Source organism: Rhipicephalus microplus, chromosome 6 (assembly GCF_043290135.1).
Source record: "Rhipicephalus microplus isolate Deutch F79 chromosome 6, USDA_Rmic, whole genome shotgun sequence".
Taxonomy (NCBI): domain Eukaryota; kingdom Metazoa; phylum Arthropoda; class Arachnida; order Ixodida; family Ixodidae; genus Rhipicephalus; species Rhipicephalus microplus.
Window position 1 is genome coordinate 188,069,898 of NC_134705.1, and position 25,939 is coordinate 188,095,836.

The 25,939-nt window shown below is 47.5% G+C and overlaps 4 protein-coding genes across 4 annotated transcripts in view; 1 reads left to right on the top strand and 3 right to left on the bottom strand.

Annotated features, from left to right (window-relative positions):
* Positions 1 to 2,912, bottom strand: part of LOC119166988 (ubiquitin-like protein 7) — a 47,217-nt gene extending 44,305 nt beyond the window's left edge. The window contains exon 1 of the mRNA XM_037418390.2: positions 2,534 to 2,912. Within this exon, the coding sequence (XP_037274287.2) occupies positions 2,534 to 2,690 (157 nt within the window). The 5' untranslated portion in view covers positions 2,691 to 2,912. The remainder of the gene's footprint in view (positions 1 to 2,533) is intronic.
* A 2,809-nt stretch (positions 2,913 to 5,721) lies between these two features.
* LOC119168247 (beta-1,3-galactosyltransferase 5) lies at positions 5,722 to 7,921 on the top strand. Its single transcript, XM_037419653.2, has one exon. It carries the CDS (start codon positions 6,680 to 6,682, stop codon positions 7,907 to 7,909), a length of 1,230 nt encoding a protein of 409 aa, XP_037275550.2. The 5' UTR covers positions 5,722 to 6,679; the 3' UTR covers positions 7,910 to 7,921.
* A 926-nt stretch (positions 7,922 to 8,847) lies between these two features.
* On the bottom strand, positions 8,848 to 9,851 carry LOC119168246 (tubulin alpha-1C chain). Its single transcript, XM_037419652.2, has one exon. The coding sequence runs from the start codon at positions 9,602 to 9,604 to the stop codon at positions 9,014 to 9,016; it is 591 nt and encodes a 196-aa protein (XP_037275549.2). The 5' UTR covers positions 9,605 to 9,851; the 3' UTR covers positions 8,848 to 9,013.
* A 3,249-nt stretch (positions 9,852 to 13,100) lies between these two features.
* The window catches only part of LOC119166987 (arginase, hepatic), a 28,214-nt gene continuing 15,375 nt past the window's right edge, over positions 13,101 to 25,939 (bottom strand). Inside the window, exons 4-10 of the mRNA XM_075867263.1 lie at positions 25,008 to 25,185; positions 18,749 to 18,839; positions 17,042 to 17,098; positions 15,614 to 15,718; positions 14,993 to 15,069; positions 14,187 to 14,246; positions 13,101 to 13,429 (exon numbers count right to left, since the gene is read on the bottom strand). Of these exons, the coding sequence (XP_075723378.1) occupies positions 13,251 to 13,429; positions 14,187 to 14,246; positions 14,993 to 15,069; positions 15,614 to 15,718; positions 17,042 to 17,098; positions 18,749 to 18,839; positions 25,008 to 25,185 (747 nt within the window). The 3' untranslated portion in view covers positions 13,101 to 13,250. The remainder of the gene's footprint in view (positions 13,430 to 14,186; positions 14,247 to 14,992; positions 15,070 to 15,613; positions 15,719 to 17,041; positions 17,099 to 18,748; positions 18,840 to 25,007; positions 25,186 to 25,939) is intronic.

Below are 25,939 nucleotides of genomic sequence, written 5' to 3' on the forward strand. Positions count from 1 at the left end.
TTGTGTCCACATTTCTGTGGAAACCGTGAATCTGGGCCGCGAGTGTAAGTGTTTGAATTTCCGACTGACCAAGGCGCGCGGAAATCACAGATATGGGTAGATAACGCCTATTCTAAGGGATAGTGTCAGCCCAACAAAACACGAAGAAGTAAATATGCTGCTTTTCTTTGGTTTCGTGTATTGTGTTCCACCTACTACCGTGTTATTCAGTGTCACATTTATCCCATGCGCGAGTTTCAAAGTACGCGTTATGGCCAATACCTTAAACAGGAAGCATAATGCTGTCGCTTTCTTGTCATTGGTGAATGTTCGAAATAACATTTAGCTTGAGTGATATAGATGAGAGCGCCAGCGACGGCCAGAGGAAGGTCCTATAATGTACCCAAGACTCACTTTTTTATTCTCCAAGTTAGCCTGCGCGCTTCTCAACCAGTGTTCTCACGGTACGTGTACCGCACACTTGTGGGCCGCGTAAGAGAGCGAAGCTGATGAGCGCCTCTTGAAGGCCAGATTATTGCACTTGCAGTTCTCACAGGCCACTCTACTGCACGTGTGCCATTTGCACTCTGCTGCATAAGGACCGTGGGGGAGTCAACATCTCGTGAGATATCCCACACCCACAAACATGTAGCTTGTGACATGTCGAAGCGGAGAACAGATCGACACTGTTTCACCCCGGGTTGCCGAAAAAGTAACCGGGGTGCTCTGAAGGCGTCGTTTGCATCTCCCATGCCAGCGCTTTGTTCAGGTTGTCCACGAACTAATTTTGTAATATTACGTTAGCTTGAGCCAGGGAGCAAACGTGCGTTCCAAGTAACCACAGCTGCAGCTTTGCAGGAGCCCGCGACTGCCCGACAACGCAGCCGAAGCTGTCATGAAAAGTAGCAGCGGTGCCACCTGGAGGCATCTGCGTGAAAGCTGACGCCGGCGCCCAGCCTGTCGCACCACTAGATCATATTCTAGTTCACTATAGTCAGTACTGTAGCCGAACATCAAACTAGTGTCAATGTCCGTAGGTGTTTCACGGAGAAAGTTGACTTTAACGTCAAGAACAAAACATTTTACCACTGTTTCATGAGCTCCACACTTGCTCAAGGCCATCTCTGTATGCAGGAGAGTTGTATGGCAGAGTAAACTCGTTTTCGAAAAGTGGTGTCAGTACTTCCTTTAACGCCTGGTACTCCCAACTAAAAGATCACAAATGCACGGACACAAACTTCTTTTACACCCAAAGATTAGCCCATTTCTGTTAGGTTAATGACACAGAAACATAACAGGCAAATGTTGCTGAATGTTACCGCTATCTCCCGCACCCTTTTCCTTCATGCGCAAGCCTCTCCTCCGCGCTCCTGTCTTGGTAGGCGTCAAACATCACCATTGTTTTCAGCAGCCTCACCGTGGTGGCGTGTCACAGCATGTAAGAACAGCCGCTGTCACTCTGGCATTGCCTGTGCACGTTATAGTTCATAAACATACACAGCGTACCAAGTGAAAGCTGCGAGCAGTGAGTTTAGCATGTGCAAACATTGAATAGGATACATGCCCTTAGATGAAAGTAAACACACTCGTATCAATTGGATTTGCTCTTACAGTATCCAGCTAACCATCGTACGAAAGTCTCTGTTCTAAATTTTATTCCACATGAGCATTAGCTCTACTATTCGTGTGTGTGTGTTTGTGCGTGCTTGTATCGAAATCATTACTAATTCACTGTCATTCATCAGAGAACAATATGATGAATGATAAAGCAATCTAACCGGACACTAATGAATCGTCATTAAGTGGCATTGGTAATGGATATAACATATTAAAAAGTACGCTATGTGTATATGTCGCCAACATATGGGTGCCCGCACCATCGACAGAGCATGTCACGCAATGCAGCCACTCAAATTCGCCGTACGTCGGTGATTTCTCGAACATCCCAAACCCGAGACTGCCTAAACGTCAGTTGCAACGCACTCAAGGAAGGACCTCCGCATCCCACCTAGATACAGCGAACTACAGCGGAACCAGGAACCATACCACAACAGATTCCAAAACCTCGCTTATTCGCGGCTGGGCTTATTTTAGGCCGAGTTTCGCATTTTCTCCGACGCAGCTATCGATGACAAGATCAATCAATACTCCGAGCGCGGTACGAAGCACAGACCTCGTGAAAAAGGCAGCTCCGTCATCACACGACATTAGGAGTCGCGAATTCGGGTAAGTCATTGCAAGCGAGAGTTTTTCAAGTTCAAGGTGACAGGAACGGCCGGGGCACCTCCGCATTGCCCGCATTCTAGAGTCGCATCACGACGTGCAAGAGCTCGCAAAATGTCGCAACCGTTCGCGCGCCAAGCCGGCTCCACGCAATTTATAGGCGGACCATTACGACAACAACGTAGGCGCGAAATATACAAAAGGAGAAACAATAAGGAGAACTAATTGAGCGTTGGGGAGAAGAGGAGGGGGGAGAGGACAAAATGATCGAATTGCGTTGCCGAGGCGAGCAGCGGCGGTCGCTTCGAAGGATCGCGCCGCGAAATCTTACCGAGATCTCCGATGTCCTTGCCGAACAACTCGGCCACCTTGGTGTGCAGCGCCGACACCTTATCTTCGAGCTTGAGACAAGATAGCTTGTGTCGCTCGAACTTGCACGTATTCTCGGGCACTAACGAGACGTAGATGCAGCACTCGTCCGAAGCCATGTTCCCTTTTTTTTTTTCTTTCTTACTGATACCCGCCGATCACACGCTGATCAAACGAAACGGTCCCTGGACCTAACAGCGCTGATGGATGAGACGATCAAGGCGACGGTTGACAAGGCTTCACGAATGACATGTCCCGTCGGCGAATAAACGGCGAAATCACGCCCGAATGAAGAATCGTGGAAACGAATCACAGTCCCGAGTCACGCAAGTGAGACCAAAACACAACACACGCTCGCAGCGGCACTAGCGACGCCTCCGTGATTTTTCGTCTCTTTCTTTCCCGTCCACTCGAACCACTTCTTTTCAAGTGGTACCCTTAAATGTGAACCCTAAAGGCAGCAGTAAATTGCTTTCATTTTTATTCGCTGAGTATGGCGCTTCATACATCTGCAGTTTAGTTTTATTTTTTCACATTCAATTGACACATAGTGCCAGTGTGGCGGGAAAATTCAAACGATGTTATCGCGATTGCCACTTTCTTCCAAGTGGCGCCCTTAGATATATACCCTAAAAGAAGCAGTAAATTGCTTTCACATTTATTTGCTGAGTATGGCGCTTCATACATCTACAGTTTTGTTTTACTTCTTCACATTCAATTGGCACATAGCGCCAATGGGGCGGTAAAATTCAAACCATGTTATCGCGATTGATGCCCGATATGATCCGAGTTTTGCGGAACGCAATTAGGCAAGCGGTGTTTAAGCGCAGAATTTAATGTAGAGCACTCATTCATACAAAGCTATGTTTACCATAACTTAGAAGTACTTGTTGCTGGGCTAGTTGGTTGTCATACTGAGGGAAACTTCTAGACGCCTAAAATCACCACGAGAAGAAAGACACAGAGAGAAAGAGCGTTAGTGGCGAGTTGGCGCTTTTTCTCTGTGTGTCTTTCTTCTCGTGGTGTTTTAGGCGTCTAGAAGTTTCGCTCAGTATGTTTATCAGCCCCCTGACAAGTGGAAATAACGTCGTTAAGCATCCTCGGCTACAAGTATGCAGCAGAAGCATGCTGTGAGCGAATTGGAGCGCGGAAAACACGAGGATAAGACACATACAATAGACTGTACGTACTTGAGGGAGTATGAGGAAATGAAGTCCCTCTGCCTACGAAATGTAGTGGGGCTTTACTTGTACAAATTGGCTTAGCTATGCGAAGGGGTGGTCAATTGTCACGCCTCCCCCTCCCTATAGCTACGGCATTTTTCTGTTTTTTTTTCGTGTATATCACTCTCATCATTCTCAGCCTACCTTTCTTCATACCATATCTCTCTCTCTTTTTCTCTCTCAGCCTGGTTTAGTCCACTGCTGGTTGGATACTTCAGTCATTTATATCCAGTTTACCCTACCTGTGCGAGCCGATTCTGTTTAACTTCTTTATTGCATCACTCTATTGACTCCATCTAACTCTCGGTATTCCTCGACTGCCGCTTTCACAGCCATTGGTAACCATTCTTGATCTTAATGCGAATCAGTTGCCCGTTCTACGCGTTACGTGGCCATCCCAGGTCCATTTGTCTCGCTCGATGTCAGCTGGACATGACATTCCATTTGGATGCGGCAGGTGTCTCGCGATGTGCGTCGTGGCTGTGCGGGTAGCGCGTGTACAGGCCTTTACCCCTGATGCGAAGGCGAGTGCCCTAAACATTGGCTTATACAAATCAAAACGTGTTTTTTTTTCGAATTTGTAATGTACAATTTCGCTGTCTCGAAAACACCACTCCAACAGCAGCACGACGCTTGTTAAGCGAGAAAACACGCGAATATAAAATGCGGTTGGAGACGCCACAGTGAGATTCCCGCACCAAACACCGTGACGTAGTAAATTTCGAAGGTGTTTACTGCGTTCTACACAGCTTCTACTCGATAAAAATGAAGTACATTGTAATCTGGTGGTGGCATGAACCTAGCAAATGAAGTTTCGAAAAATTTCATAGAGTTCACGCCACGATAGTACCAAAAATAAATTTTGAAATTTGTTACGTGACGGGTGTAGATATCGGGGCCAAAATGAATCTTCAACCTTCATTTTTTTTTTCCGCGGATAGTGAACCCTTGACCATGAAACTTATGTGATTGGAGTTCTTGGAGCGCAGGATATCAATCTAAACAAAGTCATTCTTCCTCTTTAGTGTCTCTTCAAGAAGTCAAGCGAGGGCCCGCCAAGGTGACCGAAGTGCAGAAGCCGATCGCCTCCGCGACTAAAGAAATAGTCCCACTCATGCCACGTTCATGGGAGGCGGAGTCATTGGTTGTCTTGCTCATGACGTCCGTCTTCAGCTGCATGCGCCACAGAGGCTAGAGTCGCTGGAGAAACTCTAACAGAGGCTACTTACTACCTCGTTGCTGAGCGTGTTTTGGTCGTTAGGACTTGACCAACAAGAGGGGAGTCGCTAGGGTGACTACTGCACCGTCCCCTACCCTCCCATAATGGAAAACACTGAGCGCGTTTTTGTGTTTACGTGCGTGTGACAAAACGCTCGCTTAGTCAGCGGCAGCCGACAAAAATGCACGCTTGCGTCATATCTGCTTGCTTCCCTTCACCCTGCCCTTTTCCTCGCCTTTTTTTTCCTTTACTCAGTCTTAAAGCGACTCAACAAGTTTCTCAAGCCTCTTAGGTCGAGACCCGGTGTACGTCCACCACCAAACGTCAGCAACATCCGTTGCTTGCCGCGGAGCACGGCGTCTTGATCCGGGGCTTGCCTATAAGGCTGTCTAATCCCATTAGTCCCGTATCGTAGCAACCGCGAGCCGACGGGATTAAGCGCACTTCTATACATATACACCAGAAAAGATCACCGAGAACGTACAAACCTTGTCCCGAAGTGGACACGTATAAGAAAAAAAGATCCCAGACAAGTTTGGCACTTCGACAGCTCACCACCAAAACCACGTGCGACTGACCCATTGGAAGAAAAAAAAAACCATCAATCCAAGCCACGTATTCAATACGAGCAACGGTCGCGTCGTCAGTCACGTTCTGCGTTTCGTCTCGAATCAACGCTCTCTCTTCACTTCGTCCGTTGTGCTTTATTGGATGCGCGGCTGTTTATCGCACAAGTGTGGTATCCTCGCATCGTCGTGGATAACAGATGACGTCTGCGTCGGAGGCACGGAGCACCGCAAGCCCCTCTTCAAAAGTCTGTAAACACGCTGTCAAGAAGGCAACATTTTTGCTAGCCTCTGCAATGTTGTGGGAAGAAGAGTCACCAGTAAGTATCATTTACTGCCCTTCGAGTTGAAGCCATCGTGGTACATCCTTATTTCGATTTGTCATCGTAGATACACGACCATGAGAGTGGACAAATGTGAATGAACTGTGTACGTTCTATAGCTGCTGTCTCTTCATCTGTAGAAGGACGCGAAGCATGTGCGCACAGCCTTCACAAACGCTGCGATTTATGGAAATGTGAATCCTGACGGTGTGTGTGTTATCGACCCTGGACCACATCCGAGGCCAGAGTCACTTGTGCTCGTCACGCCGTAGCAGAGGCCTGCGCCTGTGAAGAATTTAGGTGACTCCTGCGGAGCAGCAAGGTGATTCCTCCTTTATCACTACAGTCGTGAGAGTCAGTTGGTTATTTAGTGCTGATTGACTGGAGATCGTCAGAGACGTCACAAAAAAGGCATTTCGTAAAGAAAGCGATTGTCCCAGCGGCGATAGTCGACAGAATTCTGATCAAATTGAATTCCCAACATGCATGAAGTAAAATGTTGAAGGCCCCACTCACAATAAATCTGTGAGCGCACAGCTTAAAAAGAATAGAATTGAAAAACGCCAATGAAGGAGAGATCAACGTACTATCATTCTTTACGATGGACAACTGCTTGAAAAAGAGGTCGTTGGAAGACGTCACCAATGCGAGGGGTCAGGATTCATCTTATGCCCCCTCCTCCTACGTTAGCAGCAATTACCGAAAAACGTCATTAATTGGCAATGAATGTTTCGTATTTAAACGTTAATCAATGGTACGACGCTACAAACAGAAACTATGCTTAGGCGATCGTCACTATGGCCCTTACAAGGCAGGCGGTATCTTACCCTAGCTTTTTTATCCGTAACAGCACTGGCAGGACTCTTGGCGGTTCTCAACAGTTCACGAGAATTTGACGCCTTGAGAGCCGCTTCAGATACGGCTAGAACGACACAAATACGGTCTCGATACATACTTAGGCCGAGGACTCGTGAAACGCACGGGCGACTTTCTTCCCGTCGTGCTTGGAGTGGTGACCTGTGGAAAGCCGTGTTATTCACCAAGGCACCTCCCACAGTGGCACATGGGAAGAGTGTGTTTTTGGTCATTATGATCGCATCCGCACCTTCTAATACGCATCGGCGGAACGCCATCAGGTTGACCTGGGGTCGACCTTCTACGGAGCAGTCCAGAAGATTCACCCAGGGCAAGTCTTCGACGACCATCGTGCCCATGTTCCTGGTGGGCGAATGCGAAGAACACTCTCAGAGCCGTCTTATACGTGAAGAGGCCCGAGAATTCGGTGACATGTTGGTGGGCACCTACTTGGACACGTACCGGAACCTGACACTCAAGACGATACACGGCTTCCTATGGGTCGCCGATCACCTCAGCCCCAGCTTCGTACTCAAGACGGACGATGACTGCTTCGTTAATGTTGACGTCCTCCTAGACGTCTTAGCCGAGACCGTGGTGTTCCAGTCGGAACCCGTCGAGGCGAGTATCGCGAGGAAGAGCTCTGTGAGGGAGCTGACGTCTTCAGTCGACGTATATGTCAGATTCCCGGTTGCGACGCCGTCTACGAGTCGCGTGAGGAGTGTCACCAGGTTGCCCTCCCCTCTATACGTCGGCAACGTCAGGTGGAACAACCAGGTCGTCAGAAACCCCAGGAACCGATGGTTTGTCTCTGAGAAAGACTACGCCAGAAGTTGGTACCCGCCATACGGAAGCGGAGCCGGCTACGTCCTAGATGCCCGCGCCCTGGACGTTTTCACCAGGAACGTGCGTCGAGTAAGACCTTTCGCGAACGAGGACGCCTACGTCGGGACTGTGCTTAGGGAGGCTGGAGTGAGGCCGGTGCAGAGCTACCGGTTCGTGTCCCAGCCTGCCGGTCTGTGGACGTGCAACTTCCTGTACGTCGTTGTCGTACACGGAGTGTCTGCTGACGATCACGAAAGGTTTCTCTCGAAGGTGCGTAATGCGAGAGATGAGTGTCGTAATGTGGAACGTGACGTAGGTTGGGACTGAGAGAGAAATAAAACAACGCCTTAGAAAATAACTAGTAACTTGATTTTAACATTATGTAGATGTGTGCGAACAGTGGTTTTTCAAACCCAGTCGAATAGAAAAAGAGAGAAATGTTGGCTTGGTATTCATTTGACACCCTGCCCCAGGCGCTGGGTGATGATCATGATATTTACACTGTTAAATACATAACAGCACGCATGCACGCACGCCCACACACGCACGTAAACACGCACACTCACACACGCTTAACGCACGTGGGCCAGAAGCTAGAAGCGAATAGGATTGATAAGAATTGTGGAGTGGTATGTAGTGCTGTTCACTTAATGAAAAGTAGTTTGTAAGATTGATATGTGGGGTTTAACGTCCCAAAACCACTATATGATTACGAGAGATGCCGTAGTGGAGGGCTCCGGAAATTTAGACCACCTTTGGTTCTTTAACGTGCACCCAAATCAGAGCACACGGGCCTACAACATTTCCGCCTCCATCGGAAATGCAGCCGCCACAGCCGGGATTCGAACCCGCGCCCTGTGGGTCAGCAGCCGAGTACCTTAGCCACTAGAACACCGCGGCGGGGCAGTAGTTTGTAAGATGAACGCAAAGTAATGCACAATTGTAACACAGTCGAGCCTGCATTTTGAACTGTAGTTTATACAATGAATGCAAAGTAATGTTGACACCGCAACACCATCAAGCCACATATATAAAAATCGCGTGTAACAAGTTATTGTATATAATGCATATATCATACTTGCATGTGACAAGTTATTGCCCGGCCCGTTCAAGTCTCCAATAGAAAATCACCAACACAAACGCCTGTCTATATGCACAAGTCCACTATAATAACGCAAAGCAGACGCAGTGTTCAAACCACGCGCGCTGGTTCGTGCCCCCCCCCCCCCCAAGAGACCAGCGGCCCGATGTTGAGACAAAAAAAGGCCGTGACGGCACGCGCCTTCTCAGCACGGGATTCTGACGAGAAAGAAGTGGGCACCACTCGAGATCTTCTCGGAGATTGATTCCTTTTGCGGATCGCCTGCTAGAAACGCTGTTACATTTTCCTTTACTTTTCGGGCACAAGTTAGCCCCAATAAATAGTTATTCTTACACCATCTGGATTGTGCGTAACAATTCTGGCGGAGGTGCTGGGTAGATGGAGAACTCGAGCTTGGACTTCTTGCCGTAGTCAACGGAAAGGTGCTTCATAAGAAGCGACGTGAATCTGGAGCCAGTTCCACCACCGAAGCTGTGGAATACGAGGATACTTTGGAGGCCCGTGCACTGGTCGACCAGCTTCCGAATGCGGTCAAGCGCGAGGTCGACAATCTCGTTGCCAATGGTGCAGCGACCACGCGCATAGTTGTTGGCAGCGTTTTTCTTGCCAGAGATTAACTCCTTCGGGTGGTACAGCTGCCGGTAGGTGCCAGAGCAAACCTCGTCGACAACAGTCGGCTCGAGATCAACGAATACGGCACGTGGCACATGACGGCCGGCGCCAGTTTCGGCAAAAAAAGTGTTGAAGGAGTCGTCAATGCCGCCGGAGACCTTGTCGCTTGGCATCCGGCCATCCTGCTGGATGCCATGCTCGAGACAGTAGAGTTCCCAGCGGGCGTTTCCAACCTGCACGCCGGCCTGGCCGATGTGGACGCTGATGCACTCCCTCAGAGAAACGGACGTCGACCCGGAACCTTGCATGGCGTTTCGTCCTCGTAGAACTGTGGTCAAGATCGTCAGGCAACCCGAGAAAACCTGAAGGAGGGCGTGATGCTTTGGCAAGCGAGAAAAACAGGAATTCTCTGACAAGACGCGATGGCCCAGCGAGCGACAGGAAGGTCCGTGCCACGAGGATTTCACTGCGCGTGCACGTTTAACATGATGGTGGCGATGATGGTGGTTCAATGAGCTATGACAGTGACTCCTAAACCACCCCGTTCTTGCACATTTCCACGAAGAAGCCTAAACGTAGATTGGTCGCATATGCTAGTCGCACTCTTTCAAGAGCTGAAATAAATTATTCGGTGACAGAAAAAGAACGCCTGACGGTAATGTGGGCCATACGAAAATTCCGACTATACCTATATAATATATTTCGAGCAGTGAGTGACCATCACTCACTGTGCAGGCTCGCAGGCCTAAAGAACCCTTGTGGGCGACTTTCTAAATGGAACCTCAGGTTGCAAGAATACGACATAACAGTCGTATACAAGTCGGGTCGCAAGCACAGTGATGCTGATTGCCTGTCACGCGCACCAGTGGAATATGCACCTGTGGAAGATGGAGACGACCTTCCGTTTCTTGGAGCCGTCAGTACCGCAGACATGACTGAATATAAGCGATCTGACACGGAGTTGCTTCAGCTGATCAAGCATCTGGAAGAGCAACCTGTGCGTGTTCCTCGAGTTTTCTTCCGGGGATTGTCGTCGTGCCTGATGAGAAACAACGTTTTATACAAGAAAAACTTCGAGCACAACAAGGAGAAATTCCTACTCGTAGTTCCTTTGGCCATGCGACCCGAAATCCTGGAAGCCTGCCACGATGACCCAGCAGCAGGACCCCTCGGGGTGAGTAGAACATTGGCTCGCATCCGCACCAAGTACTACTGGCCAAAGTTACTGGATGGTGTACAGCATTACTGAGGACATGTAGACATTGCCAGAGACGCAAAACGCCTCCATTGAAACCCTCAGGATTTCTCCAACCAATAAAACCCCCTAAATCTCCGTTTGAACAAGTAGGAATGGATCTAATTGGTCCATTTCCTATGTCATCAATGGGCAACCGATGGATATAGTGGCGACAGACTACTTTACCCGGTATGCCGAGACAGCCTCTCTGACCAAGGGCACGGCTATAGAAGTCGCTGAATTTTTCGTCACTAACATTGTACTACGGCATGGTGCCCCAAAGCTGGTTATCACGGATCGAGGAACTGCATTCACAGTTGATCTGACGCAGTCCATTATGAAACCTACCCACACGTGTCATAGGAAAACAACGGCTTACCACCCCCAAACGAATGGGCTAACGGAGTGACTCAACAGAACTCTAACCGATATGTTGTCCATTTACGTTGACTTGGAGCACCATACGTAGGACAAGATACTGCTGTACGCCACTTTCACTTATAATACTGCTGAGCAGGAGACTACTAAAGTGACGCCATTCCAGCTAGTCTATGGTCAAATAGTTACCACACCATTAGATGCAACGCTGCCAGTAAGCGACAATACAGAGCACAAGCTTGACATCAGCGAGTTCATTCAGTGAGCCGAAGAAGCACGAAAGTTGGCACGACATCACATAAAACAACAACGCGTGGATGCAAACCATTAAAACCTTCGGCGGAGAGGAGTCGACTACGCATCAGGCGACAGAGTTTGTATTTGTACTCCCGTGCGGACGCCTGGCCTCTCCGAAAAGCTTCTGCGCTGCTATTTCGGTCCTTACCGAGTTCTTCGTCGCGTAAGCTTCTTGAACTACGAAGTGTCCCCGGAAGGACAAGTGAGCTCATCAAGATGCCGTACAGAAATCATGCATGTGGTGAGAATGAAGTTATACTATGACAGCCAATGAACATCGAACTATACACACCCGCGGCATAAAGAAAACCTATTTCCCCAATGGAGACCACGCATTCAGACCATGTCAGCAACACTGCTTCTACGCATCGGGACGATGCGTTTTCGAAGGAGGAATAATGACGCAAGACGGACGCAGTGTTCAAACTACGCGCACTAGTTCGTGCGCCCCCCAAGAGACCAGCGGCCCGATGATGAGAAAAGAAAAGGCCGTGACGGCGCGCGCCTTCTCAGCACGGGAGTCTGACGATAAAGAAGTGGGTACCGCTCGAGATCTTCTCGGAGATTGATTCCTTTTGCCGATCGCCTGCCAGAAACGCAGCTACATTTTCTCTTTTCGTGCACAAGTCAGCCCCAATAAATAGTTACTCTTACACCGCCTGGATTGTACGTGACCACATTAAATGCTCGAGAAAAGCTTGACGTTACAAAAATTAGTAAGCGCTATTGGGTTGTGCAAAATTATTTGTGGAAGGGCCAGAGATGTCTGCGAAAGGAACTGGTATTTTTTTTTTCTGATATTGTACCTCTCTTACATGCACGCTATTCACCCGCCGCAGCGTCACTGTGCGTCATGGCTCCTCCTGCGGCTTCTACGATTTCACAAATTTTCGCGTCGCTCCTGTGTCTGAGAATAAACCGAATTATAGAAAAAATTAATTGATTACGTCTATCAAATGAAAAACGAATATCGATCAAGATTAATCGTTGTAGCAGGACAGCTTCGATTCGTTAATCATTCATCGATATTAAAATCCCTTCGCTATATAAGGCAGAGTTTTTGAGGGAGCACATTTTCGTTGGCGTTAAGGAGGTTGATGAATTTCGTGAAACCATGTAATCGTAGACACTTCAATGAATGACCTGTCAGAGTATCAGAATTCGGTAACCAAAAGATAAAACGACGTGTTTGGACGGCAAATAATAACTATCCGAATAAGGCAGAGTTTCCGGACTCCCGTCCTTGGTGCGGTGGTAGACCAACCGTTCAAATCACATATCATGAGGGTGACATGAAAATTGCAAGCACCCAAATACCTTTATGAGCAAAAAAAAAAAAATGAAGTTAGCCCTGGAGCAGTGGGAGGCACTGGAGTGGGAGGCACTAGAGTGGGAGTCACTGGAGCACTCGAGCCATCTCGGATCTGTAGGGGCAGTTAGCGTTTTTGGTTCGTTTCCAGCAGGCTGCCGTCAAGAGTGGGGCGCTGGATCGAGCCTTTCGTTAACGCTCCACATCACCATTCGCCTTTGTATTCTTACTTTTTTTCTTAGTCACTTATATAAAAGGCATAGAGTTCAAATCTCTGTCTCAAATGCCGTGGTTGAAGCACAAGACGTACCGCTGGCAGGTGCCGGGGCCCTGACAATATAAAATAAGGCTGCATAGGATCACGTGCTCCTGTCTGAAAGTCCTACGTTCGACCAACGGTAATCGCAGAGGGTGTGTTGGAGCGATAAAATGGACCATGTATGTGCTGATGAAACTTCAAAAAGAGGCATAGGCCGCGGCCTCATACCGGCGACCAACGCTGGTAATCCACTTCCTCAGCCGTCAAGGATAGGTCATCGTCCTGGCCTATTTTAGCCATCGTGCGCAATACTTGGCCACCACCTTTTTTAAGCACACATATAAACGCTTTATTTATCGCTAGGCTCTGTCGCCGGTAACCTTCGGCCTCGTTCATACTTGCCGGTGCTGTCATATCTTGTGGCAAAAAAAAGAAGAAAGAAGAAAAGCGGTCTACCACAGTCTTCAGTGTCAACTAGGATACGTGTCGCGGGTCGACGATGTTCTTGTCGAGATGAAGCGGCAGGTTTCCGCGGCGTTGACTTCCGAAGAACGCATCGACAACCTTGAGGCTGCAATCCAGTGTGTTCTCGGCGTCCTGTTTGCTACCCAGCCGCAGGTTCACTTCAGCCAGGTCCAGAACCCTCAGCTGACCTGCGTCGGCGAGACGATTGAATGATCAACACCTCATATTATGCGCCAGATTCATATAAACGGTTTGCAGCGACGTCACTAACAGCGCCATATTAGAGCAACGCACGGAGGGACACGAAGTTCGTGATGTTGACTCAATGTTATTCCTAGATCACATGCAGGTTTTGTTTTCTTTTTTTCGTGCATAAACATATAACATTCCTTCTGAGTCGTTATCTTACGTGTGCAAAGGGTTAACCATAAAGGGTAAGGGGAAGAGAGGTTCATTGCAGCAGACCACCCTTACTAAGTCAAACTACAGGGCGGGCTTTGAGTCTGTCCTGTTGAATGACTAGGACAACCCTCTGCCCGCCCGCCCCCTTTCGTGTGCACACTTGTGGGTCGTTATCATCTAGAAGCGTGTTAACCATGTAAAGGCAATTATGTTACCTTCACATGTGCCTCAACGTCATAGAGCCGCCACGTAGGAGTACCGGTAAAGCCAAGAACGATAGTTATAGCGCGAGAACAAATCGACGACACAGAGACAAGAAGGACACGAAAGACTTGTCTCTGTGTCGTCGTTTTGTTCTCGCGATATAACTATCGTCATGCCACACCAACTAGCCCAAGCTGCCACACAGCCAAGAAGCTGTGTCCAAGACGTCACTTACAAGCTATCTAAGCACAAGAGTGCACTGGCGTCAAGAGCGACACGTTCGCACGGGAGGTAAGTCTTTGAAAGATTTGTGCCTGTGTTTGCTGGCGGACATCTTACCCGAGTTGTTGACTTCTTCCGCGATGATTAGTCCTTCTCGAAGTGTGAGACCTCCCATGACTGTAGAATTAATAAAGAGAAAGTTTTTTTTAGAAATAAGCGGTGTGCTGCAGGGACGCGATTTGACTGCGCACTCCCGGCTAATTATGGGCTAGAGCTCAAGAAGTCTCACATGCTTAGTGATTGCGTTCAACATTAGACGCGCACAAGAGAGGAAAAATGAGAGAGGAAAAAAATACAGCTGAAGGCACCTGCTGTCGCCTTCCAAGAGCTGTTTACTTTCCATCTTCACTCCCTGAGAGAGGGAGAGAGAATAACTTGAAATAAAGGCAGGGAGGTCGACCAGAATTGCAACATCCGGTTAGCTGCCCTGCACTAAGGGGAGGGGTTGGCACACAAGGCCCGTGCCCCTGTTTCCCCGAACTTTTCTTCAGTCATAGCATACAATGTGAAAGATGACTTTTCGCCTACCCCCCTTCAAATTAAGGTAGTTGCCCCCTCAACGTGACAGAAAAAATATCAATGCATCGTCCATGGTGAAAGGAAGTGTTGCGACAGAGGCAGTCGTCAGTCTGAACCGGTACATTTATGGCAATTTTTGCAGCCGGACCTCGTATCTTGTATACAGTGCTGACTCGTACAATACTAGAGGCATGAATATCGAGTGTACCACTTGTTATTACTCTCTCTCTCTCTTTCTGTGTTTGCATAATGTCTTTTTTTTCAAGTTCAGCGTGAACACTTTGGACGGTGAAAGCATGATACACACGCGCACTATATTTAAATGATGACGTCACACCACTCACCGGGTGTTCCCGTGCTGGGCGCCACCAACTTGTCGAGCGAGTCGATGTCGTAGCTGACGTGGAGCGACTTCGTCCCTCTGTGCAAAAGATAGAGAGTAGACGGGAGAGAGCGAAGGCTGAAACAGCACCACGTGCCAAACTGAAGCTCGGTCATTGGCGAATATTACAAATTTTCTGAAAAAGAGAGGGGGGTCGCTATATCGTCATTTTACGGTGGAAACCAGCGCAAGTGCAAAATAATAGCTAGAACGAGTCGATCCTCATTAGATACCGAACGTCGTACATATAGATTTCGGGTGCCTCTTAGCAACATTATCTTGACCACCAACAGCTAATCATGCTCAGCACCTAGATATTTTTTGTTCTCGTAGATAAAGTCTCACTGGCGTTAATACTCATGGAGCCCGTGAACGTAGACGACATCAATATATGTCAACATGCTCATTTATTCGCACAACAAGAGGTGGGCACGCGATCATATGCCACAGCATGCCAGAGATCCGTGACCTTAACGCCGCGTACCCACTTCCCCGCACGTATAGGTACGACGCCCGATCTCGGGGGTTATTCTGTGCACACGACTCTGGAGGAATGGGTTAATACACGCAGATATGCACTCACGTCGGGTTGATCTTGTTGAGTATTCTCTGGACGACGTTACGGATTCCGTGCCGGTCCACGTCGGCCATGTCGTAGACAGTTATGCCGAGCTGGTCCAAGAAGTGCCTGTTTCATCGTGGACGCAAGCATGACGTCAGCACGTACGTGTGATTTGTTTGGCACCACTTCAACGGCAGAGCCCGCGTGGCGTAGAAGGAAAATGTCATCATCATGCCCACTGCCCAGCTGGCCTTTGCCACGTCGAGACAAGTTAAGCTTATATGAGCCGACTTAGTCGGAGGTAATTATAGCCAAGCCTAATTTAATCATGTTCAGCTAAGCATAAGTATGCTAATTAAGTCGGAACCTATTTAGCCCTAATTGAGCTAAGATATTTTAGTGAGGTTATTGAGGAAAATATGACCAAGTTTACTTTCATTAACAATCATTATTGGTAATTAGAAGCAGCGATATTTAGCTTAATTATCAAATGAAGGCAGTGTAGGGGGTAAAAATTCGATTTATTACCTACTACAATCTGCAAGTTAATTAGCTTAACTATTCAAAGATAATTATTCAAATGGAGCTACTGGAATTGTGCCGACTCGGTGCTGGTGCTTGATGGGCGATCGATACCTAATTGATATTGATCGATAAGCTAGCCAACATTCGGTTTGCTAGAAAAAGGACGTGAAGTTGGTGCATCCGTGTGCGCATGCGCGTACCAGTTGAATTAGCAACACTTAGCGAAACTTTGAATGCTTAGCCAAGCCATGAGAAGCTGCAGCGAGCTCTGCTGTGACCTACCCTTGCGACTTTATGCAAGCCGTACTAAACTTTATGCGTTTTATATAATACTTTGAGGTTGCATAATTTTATGGAACCTTGCTCGTCCTGGTTGCACGCTTTTCTTTTCGGCTATGTTGGCGAATCATTTATCGTTCGAACGACTTAAGAGGGTGACAGCGTTTCCTGGCCACAACCGTCTCCGAGCGTACTTCGAAACTTTCGTGTCCCTTATTTATTTGCATCCCCTAAATGCGCTAAAAATGCACCTATACCTTGATAATAACTTTAACCTTGAGCATTATTACATTATACCACGAAGAGGCGGTCTCAACGATTTTGGCTCGAATTTAACTAGTGCGAAATTCAAGTTATGTGCCATAAGTGAAGCAGTCTTGATAATTTACTCAAATTTACTGATTCGAACAAGTGTTACAAGCACATCAGTTCAATATCATAAAATTCCGTTGATTAGCCTCTTATGCATCTTAATTTCTTGTACAAGTAACCATGCATTGCTCTTGCAAACAGTACAGCTACATAATTCAAACTATGCTCGTTGCAAGTGGTAAGTTTTAAATTTTCTGATAACCAAAAGAAATAGTTAAAAAACAAAGGAAAATAGCTCCTAGTAAAACACAACGCTGCAGTGGCGACACTCACCGCTCATAGTCGTCGACGTCCCGTAAACCTACGAACGCAAAGTTCTCTTTGTGTACGCTGTAAAAAAGGCACAAACAATTAACGACACGAAAAATGACTCATCAGGCAGGTGGTGTCACTAAAGTACAATGAGATACATTGAGATACCATAGGGTATGTCTTTAGAATAGTAATGCACATTGATATTGTGGGCATTTAGTATACCAATCCTCTTCATCTGTACATTATCATCATTATCATGTGTTGCTCATGCATCCTCATCGTTGTCACGTAGCATCATCATCTTGGTCCGTTCATCTCAGCTGTCGGCTGCCGGTTCTTCGGGCCTAATAAAGGTCTTCCAAACCAAGACTTCATACGTGGTGGAGGTGCTGTTGGATCCCCCGTCATCCTCTCGACCACTCTACCCCCTGGAGCTACGTTCAGGTCGCCGCTTGGGCCAGGTGTCCGGAAATATGTCGCACCAAGAAGAGGTCGGTGCTGCAGCCGTTCCCACTCCGCCATCCATCGTCAGCTCGACGTCGCCACCACGAACGTACGCGTCGGTTGCTGCCGCACCTCCCAGAAGCTTTCCCACGATCTTTGCATCACCACCGCCTCAGCCATCATCTGTCCCTCTCACTGCTCTCTCTCCCGGTGCATCTAGCATAAGCTACCACCCTCCTTATCGATCGACTCGCCCTACGTGCTATTATTGCGGCTATCGTGGTCACATTTCACGCTTTTGCCGCAAGCGCCAGCAAGATGAGCGCCGAGGGTACGACATACGCGAACGAGACTATATCGCAGGAGCCTTGTACCAGGGCCTTCGTTATTCGTCACCGCCGCGTCGGTCTCCATCTCCGCCAGCATCCGGTGAACTGCGCAGTAGTCTTCGATTAATCAGACGCCGTTCACCATCGCCCTACCGTCGCTCCTCTTCTCCTCTTCAGTCTGCTTCCCTCGCTTCTGATCGGCGTCCGGAAAACTAAGCAATGCAGTTTTTGGAGGACAAACTGCATTCCTACACAGTACTCCAATTCCTCCAGCGCGCCCTTACAATATGATTGCAGTCTCAGTTGAGGGAGTGGACGTTGATGCTTTGGTGGACACTGGGGCTGGGTTTTCTATTATCCGTGCTGATTTGTGTACCCGTCTTCGAAAAGTCACGACGCCTTATGATGGACCAACACTGGTTACAGCCCAGGGAACGATGATTCGCCCTTCCGCTCTCTGTACTGCCCGTGTGCTAATCGACGACATTTTTCATCACATACAATTCGCTGTGCTATCCCCGTGCTCCCACGAACTCATTTTAGGCTGGGACTTTCTTTCGTCTGCTTCCGCGGCTATTTGTTGTGCACAACGTGTCGTCCATCTTACTGACACAGACCACTTGCTTAGTGACGAAACCTACAGGCCACTTCGACTCATCGCTGCTGTAGACATCGAGTTACTCCCGAACGAACATCAATTAGTCACAGTTTTGTCCAACGACGTCGACTCTGGTGACACTTTGGTCACTCCATCGCCCCGTTGCCTTAATAAAGGCATAGCTCTCGCATCAGGTGTGGCTCGCTTCAACGATGAGGATGCATGAGCAACACATGATAATGATGATAATGTACAGATGAAGAGGATTGGTATACTAAATGCCCACAATATCCATATCTCACTGGCCTGTAAGACACGCCATTCAGTTGCGGGAAGAACGCCCCTCTTCCTTACCATGGCTGTATCCACTCGAAACCTCTGGGTTTCACGACGTACGGCGCCATCTCGTGCAACAGGAATGCGACGGCCATGCCATGAATGTTGCCTGTTACGGAAGACGCAGAGCACACAATGAACACGTAAGCACCCGTGTGCAGCCCAAGCAAAGAACTGCATTTCTGCAACGTGACTTGTTGAAAGACCTTATATGACCATGGGATAAATTAAAAAAAAAACGAATCACAGAATATCCACGGAGTGGATGATGATGAGTGGGGCGAAGCTTCGAAAAGTTTTATCGGCAAACCACCAATCATCCACTGGCGGCGTCTGTCCGTCCGCCAATCAATCAATCAATCAATCAATCAATCAATCAATCAAGCAATCAATCAATCAAGCAATCAATCAAGCAATCAATCAATCAATCAACCAACCAATCAATCAATCAATCAATCCGTCTGTCCGTCTATCTGTCCGTCCGTCTGTCTGCCTGTCTGTCTGTCCGCATGTCTATCCGTCCGTCCATCAATATAGTGAACACTCCAAGTACCGCCATCTCGCATCTTTTCATCATATATTCACCATATACAAGTACCGCAATCAAGCGGACATTCGAAGGACTAAAACGTGAGATGGCTACTTCGTACAGGAAACGCACGACCCACGCTTTAAGGAAAAGAGCTTCGCCCCAGAAAGGTAGGCGAGACAGGCGCTGACTTCCGACTAACGTTTCTTCAGATTTGAGCGCGCCATGTACTGTTCGAATCTCAGATATCAATTAGATATCTCACATACTACACTGGGTTACAATGTTAAAATAAATCGGCTGAATATGCCCATCTTTTGGGAATCAGTTTCATGCAAAGCAGTCGGCCAGAAATTATATGCTGCATGTTTATGTCTTTGAGCCAAGTGTTAAGAACAGGATCGACGTGACATTTTAAGTACAGCAGTTGTGTGTGAACGTCGACTACATTGGCGCTTACAGAGTAACTTGTGGTGTGACATAACTTCAGCAGTCGAAATTCGAAGGTTGCAACATTTTTGGTTACAAAAGAACTTAAGGTGACCCAAGGAGGATTAAAAGAACAGTGGCAATATACAGGGCGTTTCAAGAAATGTGTCAAATAAAAAAAAAACCAGGACAAGGCGCCATTCCCTTTCTGTTTTCACAGATAATTTTTTTGTAATGGCAGGCATATTAAGAGGGTTGAAGATGTTATTTGGAATGGTAATTAGGAAAGTTAGAATAACTAACTTCTTAATTAGTGGAGTTAGGCAGTTAAGCGAAATGGGAAAATTGAAGTACTTTGTGCGAAAAACCGATTGCCGCATTGAGATTTCGAAAAAGCGGCCTCTAGTACTAACTGCAAATTAATGAAGTTCTCCCAGAGTTTGCGGAGAAACCGAAACCGAAACGCAAAAGAGCGCAACTGAAATGAAGGAGCCTTATTATATCAACCATCAATCGACTTCGTTGTGTGTGTGTGCGTCTGTGCGTGTGTGGGGGGGGGCTGCGCTCGCAATTACAACACGCATGACGCACATACGTTATCGAACGGGAAGAACTGCAGCCTTGTAACCGCTGTTTTGAACAGTGACGTCATTGTAGTCGTCTGCTTGTTGCCCTCATCGGTCCGTTGGTTTCGGTTTCGCAGCAGAATTCAGGAGAATTTCAATAATTCGTAGTTATTACTACAGGCCACTTTTCTGTAATCTCAAAACGGCAATAACTTTTTTTCGAATAAAGAACTTCAATTCTCCCATTTGACTTAATTTCCCAACTCCGCTAGTTTAAAAAGTTTGTTAATTTACCTTTCCCAATTACCGTTCGAAATGATGTCTGCAGCCGTCTCAATATGTCTGCCGCTACAGAAAAAATCAACTGTGAAGACAGAGAGCAAATAGCGTCTTTTGCTCATTTTTAAACATTATTGAACGCATTCATGAAACACCCTGTATACAGCATTAGCGGGTAGCGAAGATAAAGCAGTGTTTTCCTCGCATGGCCTGCCAGTTTAGTAGGCTTAATACTTCGCACATGTAGTGCATGAGGTGTTCGTTCGTGGTGGGCACAATTTTCTTGGAGTTTAAGTCATCAATACTAGTTTCGACTACTTACTTTCGTCGTGGACAATTAACTATTTCCTATTTCAATATTCGCCTGTCCTTTACACTAATAGAGCAGTGCCACTTTACTTCTACGCGTGTTACACCTGAAGAGAGCACGTTTTCCACACAAACCAGGGGCAAATCGTGACTTCAAATTTGCCGGCAATGCGTTGCGAGAGTTCACACTCCAGCATTTTTTTTTGTTTAGATCTGTTTAGAAAAAAAAAGACTATTTTATAGTGGCACACAACAAACACGTGAAAACAGTGCCTATAATAAAACAATACCATAGACAAATCACTGAGCACGATATACAAATATCTTTTGTGAAAAAATATTCAAGTCCATAGCGAGCCCCTGCACACGATACTAATGACTAACACACACTCATCACAATTTACACAATGTACGTGATAAGGTTTATACAGAATATACTATACTTGGCGAGAATGTCAGCCAACATGTACAAAAGATGTTATGGTGAATCGATATACAAAATTTGTAGTTAGAATGAAGTGTACATATACAAGAATATACATGCATACGGGGACGTACACAAACATGTTCAACACATACGGAATACAAGCACCTGGCTACAAGATTTACACACGATGATATACTACCCGAATACGTCCATCAACTGCCGACGGGAATCAGCACAGCTACTTCCGTGTTTAGAAAAAAAATGGTCAACGATTTCGAGTACTTGGTAATCTATAGTATGAAAGAGCATAAAGCTGTCCCGTAGGAGAGATGTAGTTTATAAAAAGTGGTTAACAATTTAGAGCACTTGCTACTCTACTATGGGAGAGACTGAAGCCGTCCCGCGGGCCACACACTTGAAGAGGCACACGAAAGAAACTGAATGCGCCTTACCCCGTCTGATACAGCTTTCAACTACTGCGGTAAGTACCAACTGAAACGTCATTGCGGCGTCAAGCCTATGAAACATGGCTGCTATAGGAACTTCAATTATCCAGAGGTTTGTCAGGTAAACAATTTTTTTTGTCTGTCAAGCAAAATCACACGCAAACGTAACGTCGCAAGGACAATCAAGCAGGGCGTCGGTTCTTTAACGTAATATTTTTTTTAGTTTGGGGTTATTTTGCGGTGCAAATCAGTTTTATTCAGCAAGGTGCACGATGAGCTGTAGCATCTCAAGAAAATTAGGACGGACTTGCCGCATTCAGTGTCTACATTAAATTCGTTCCAATCAAGGAGGTTTTTAGGGGCGAAGCTTCTTAGGTCGTTGTGTCGTTCCCTCCTCTGTAGTCGTAGTAGTGGTATCTAGCCCCCTCTTGTTTATGAGTTGCTAATAGAGGGCATTGTGTGTATATGTCCTCGGGAAAAATATAACTAGGTGGCGTTAGTGGGAATGATGATAAGTAGGGCGAAGCGTCTGTCCGTCCGTGGGTCCATTCATCCGTACGTCTATCCGTTCGCCCGTCTGTGCTTCCGTCCGTCCATCCGTGCTTCTGTCCGTTCATCCGTGAATCCATCCATGCCTCCGCCCGTCTGTCTGTCGGTTTATGCTTCCGTACGTCCGTCAGTCCGTCTATGCTTCCGTCCGTGCATCTATCTGTCCGTTCATGAGTCCGTCTGTGCTTCTATCCTACCGTCCGTGAGTCCGTTCATCTGTCCGGACGCACGGGCGGACACATGCATGAATGGACACATGAACGGACGCTTCGCCCGACTCATCATCATTCACTCTTTGGATATGCGGATTTTTGAAGCCTCGTTAGTTCAGATGCTTCATCAGAATGATCGTCGGCGTCAACACAAAAAGTGATACAAGAAATCATCATGACGTCATCATGGTATTACAGATCGCAAAAATTAGTACCACCGTCATGAAGTTATCATGACGTCACACAATATGACGTCACTGATCATGTCATCGCATAACATCCTCGCTTGGTCACAAATGAACCAGTCCCGCGGGCACTGCGAAACATGTTAAAAAAATCACAGCATATTTCCATGGACTAAATGATGATGAGTGGGGCGAAGCATCCGTCGGTCCATCCACGCTTCCATCCATTCATTCGTTCTTGCTTCCGTCCGTCCATGCGACCGTCCGTGCGCCCATCCTGTCTTGCTTCGGTGTGCATCAATTTGAGGAAACACGAGTACAAGTTCTATATTGCTCGTCTTGTTTGCTTAGAAAGGAAAGCGCAAAGACGTGTTTCGGGAGTAGTAGCTGGATTACACACTGGAAACGTCATTATATTTAAAAAATAACAAGGGGCACAGTTTACGGCTTATCTTTCTTCCTTCAGCATTCCATGTTCCTCTCTCTGTGCAGCAAGGGACGCAGCAATACGTCGGAGTTGCGATTATCAGCCAATACACACCCCACGTCGATACGCCTTACGTATACGTAAACACACGCGTACTGTGCGTGCTGCACCGCGCCCGAGCCTCTAAAATGGCGGTATGCACACGACGGCCGACAGATGGCAGCGATTTCGCATAAGGTCTATAGCGAGACCTGGTCGGTTGTCGGTCCATCCGGCGTACCCCGTAGTGTTCCCTTATTGTACAACACAAGTTGCTATCCTATACAGATGCATGCAAATCGCAGTTAGGTGACAACATAATAAATGGCACCAGCTCATGCATACAATATGCATGGGCCGTCAGGCTTTATTGACTTTTGCTTTTGCTTTGTCGCAGTTAGGTGACAACATACTAGATGGCGCCAGCTCATGCATACAGTATGCATTGGCTGTCAGGCTTTATTGCCTTTTGCTATTGCTTCGTTTTTTTCTTATGTACAGAAAAAAAATAAACCTCAAACCTCAATATGGTGGTTTGGTGAAGGTACACTAGATGGCGTTGCTAGTGCAGCTGCTCTCCGATTGGCTGCAGCACGGGCTGCGCGGGGTTGCGCCCAGCGGGAGCTCTCATTCGCTGGATTGTCGCCGTACGAGTGCGCTTGCTGGATCGTGCTACTTGGCGGGCCATGGACGATGACGAGCACCGGGTGTGCAACACCGTTGCGGCTCGTGATTGGTTGACTGAACCCCACCACGGACAGGGGCACGTGAATAGACGTTGTGGTTGCAAACATTAAAGTCACGCCGGTGCAAGAACCCCCATCGCTCCACTTCACCAACCACGAGGCGGGAATGATGAAGGCGGAAAGACAACCGTTCGTTGAAGCTCGAAATAAAGTTCACGCCCACTATCGCGTTGATTACTGTTGGGCAAAACTACATAATATTTCACGTTTTAAATATGATTACTTCACGAGTGTCACCCCAAACTCTTCATCATTCACCCAGTGGATATGCTTTGATTTTTTACTCAATGTTTTCTTAGAGTGTACGTGTGTGTTTTCACACACATGTGGATAATTTTGGCTACAGTTAATGTCCTTGGCTGAAGATGGCTATACGTTCTTGCGAGCTTTTTTATTTTATGGCTATTTCTTGAGCTTTCAACCTGGCGACCCTGCTTGATGTCATAAAAATAACTAAGCACTGTTGAATGGAACAATCATGAAATTATCTGTGGGAGGGACGGCAAGGGTTGTGGGAGAAGCTGATATCTTTTAACAGTGACGCTCTTAATAGTCGAGGCTTCCCCGTCCGATGGCGTAGCGCCGATCACGAGGCATAACAGAGGGGCGAAGGTGAAGCTTCGTAGGGAGGGGAGGGTTGCACCATGCCTGAGTGGCGAGGGTGAAGCTTGACGATTGAACCAATGGGAGGCATGCAAGGAAAGGGGAGAGAGACGTTGTCGAAACAGTGAACCAATCAGATGCACTTCAAAAGGAGCAAGAGAGAGAGGCTCAGCAGAGGAGTCCAGCCATTTTGCGGAGTGTTTGTTCACTGAGTGTCCTGGAGGAGTATAAAGGAGGACGTTGGGTCTTCATAATGAGCAAGACTGCTCCCGAAGAAGAAACCACCCGACGTGAACCTCAGGGAAAGCCGAGGAGAGAGAGGTATGTCGTCGCCCGAGAGATCGAAGCTAATCACTGACGAAGCAAACACTTGAAAAGATAGAAGCACTCGATAGATCGGTGAAGGAGGGGCATTAGCAGATCTGCTTCTAGGGTGCGTTTGGGAAGTGAAGCGGGCAGGATTTTTTTGTGCTGTAATCAGGTTATAATACACGCTATCTCGGAGATTCTCCGCGCTCGCAAAATACACACCTGATGCGGATGAAGTGGGCGTGTTGATGTCGGCGTGGGCGTCCACCCAGATGACGGCCAGGTCCGAGTGGGTGGCCTGCGCGTGACCGCTGACCGTGCCGATGGCCATGGTGTGGTCGCCGCCCAGGTTGAGCAGTACGCGACCCGAGCGGAGTACCTCGGCCACTGCATCGCGGACCTGCACGAGACGAATCTACTCACGAGCCGTACGTGGTCCCTTCGGAATGGCGGATCAGCGACGGGTTTTCTTCTGTAGCTGACGTAAGTATGCCTACCCTCGTAAGCATGCCTGCATAAAGCTGATGTCAGTGTGCCCAATGGCGGCTCCTGCGAGACATGCAGCATTTCCAGAAAGTTGTGTCTGCTTTCCAACTATTGTGACCCATTGTTGATGGCACATATTCTATTGTGTGCCTCGTAGAAGATCCACCAAATGTTGTGATTTATTTCATCACGAGATGCGTACTGTCCACAACTCGTTTTGCCCCGCCGCGGTGGTGTAGTGGCTAAAGTACTCGGCTGCTGACTTGCAGGTCGCGAGATCGAATCCCGGCTGCGGTAGCGGCATTTTCGATGTAAGCGAAATCGCTGTAGGCCCATGTGCTCAGGTTTGAGTGGACGTTAAAGAACCCCAGGTAGTCGAAATTTCCGGAGCCCTCCACTATATAGTGGAGGACTCCGGAAATTATGGGCGTCTATCATGATCATTTGGTTGTTTTGGGACGTTAACGCCCACATATAAATCAATGCAATGACTCGTTTGCAGATTACCTATTAAGCATACTCTTACAGCGGACACAAGTTTGTGTAAATTTCTGTACTTCGTCCTTAATTTAGGTGACTGTTTATTGCCTTTTTGATTTTCTCCTTTTTCTGCAATTTGCTTAATCTTGATTGATTTGTGGGGTTTAACGCCCCAAAACCACCATATG

Coding starts and splice junctions, on each gene's coding strand:
- LOC119168247 (XM_037419653.2), top strand. CDS start 6,680: ATGCTTAGGCGATCGTCACTATGGCCCTTACAAGGCAGGCGGTATCTT.
- LOC119168246 (XM_037419652.2), bottom strand. CDS start 9,604: ATGCAAGGTTCCGGGTCGACGTCCGTTTCTCTGAGGGAGTGCATCAGC.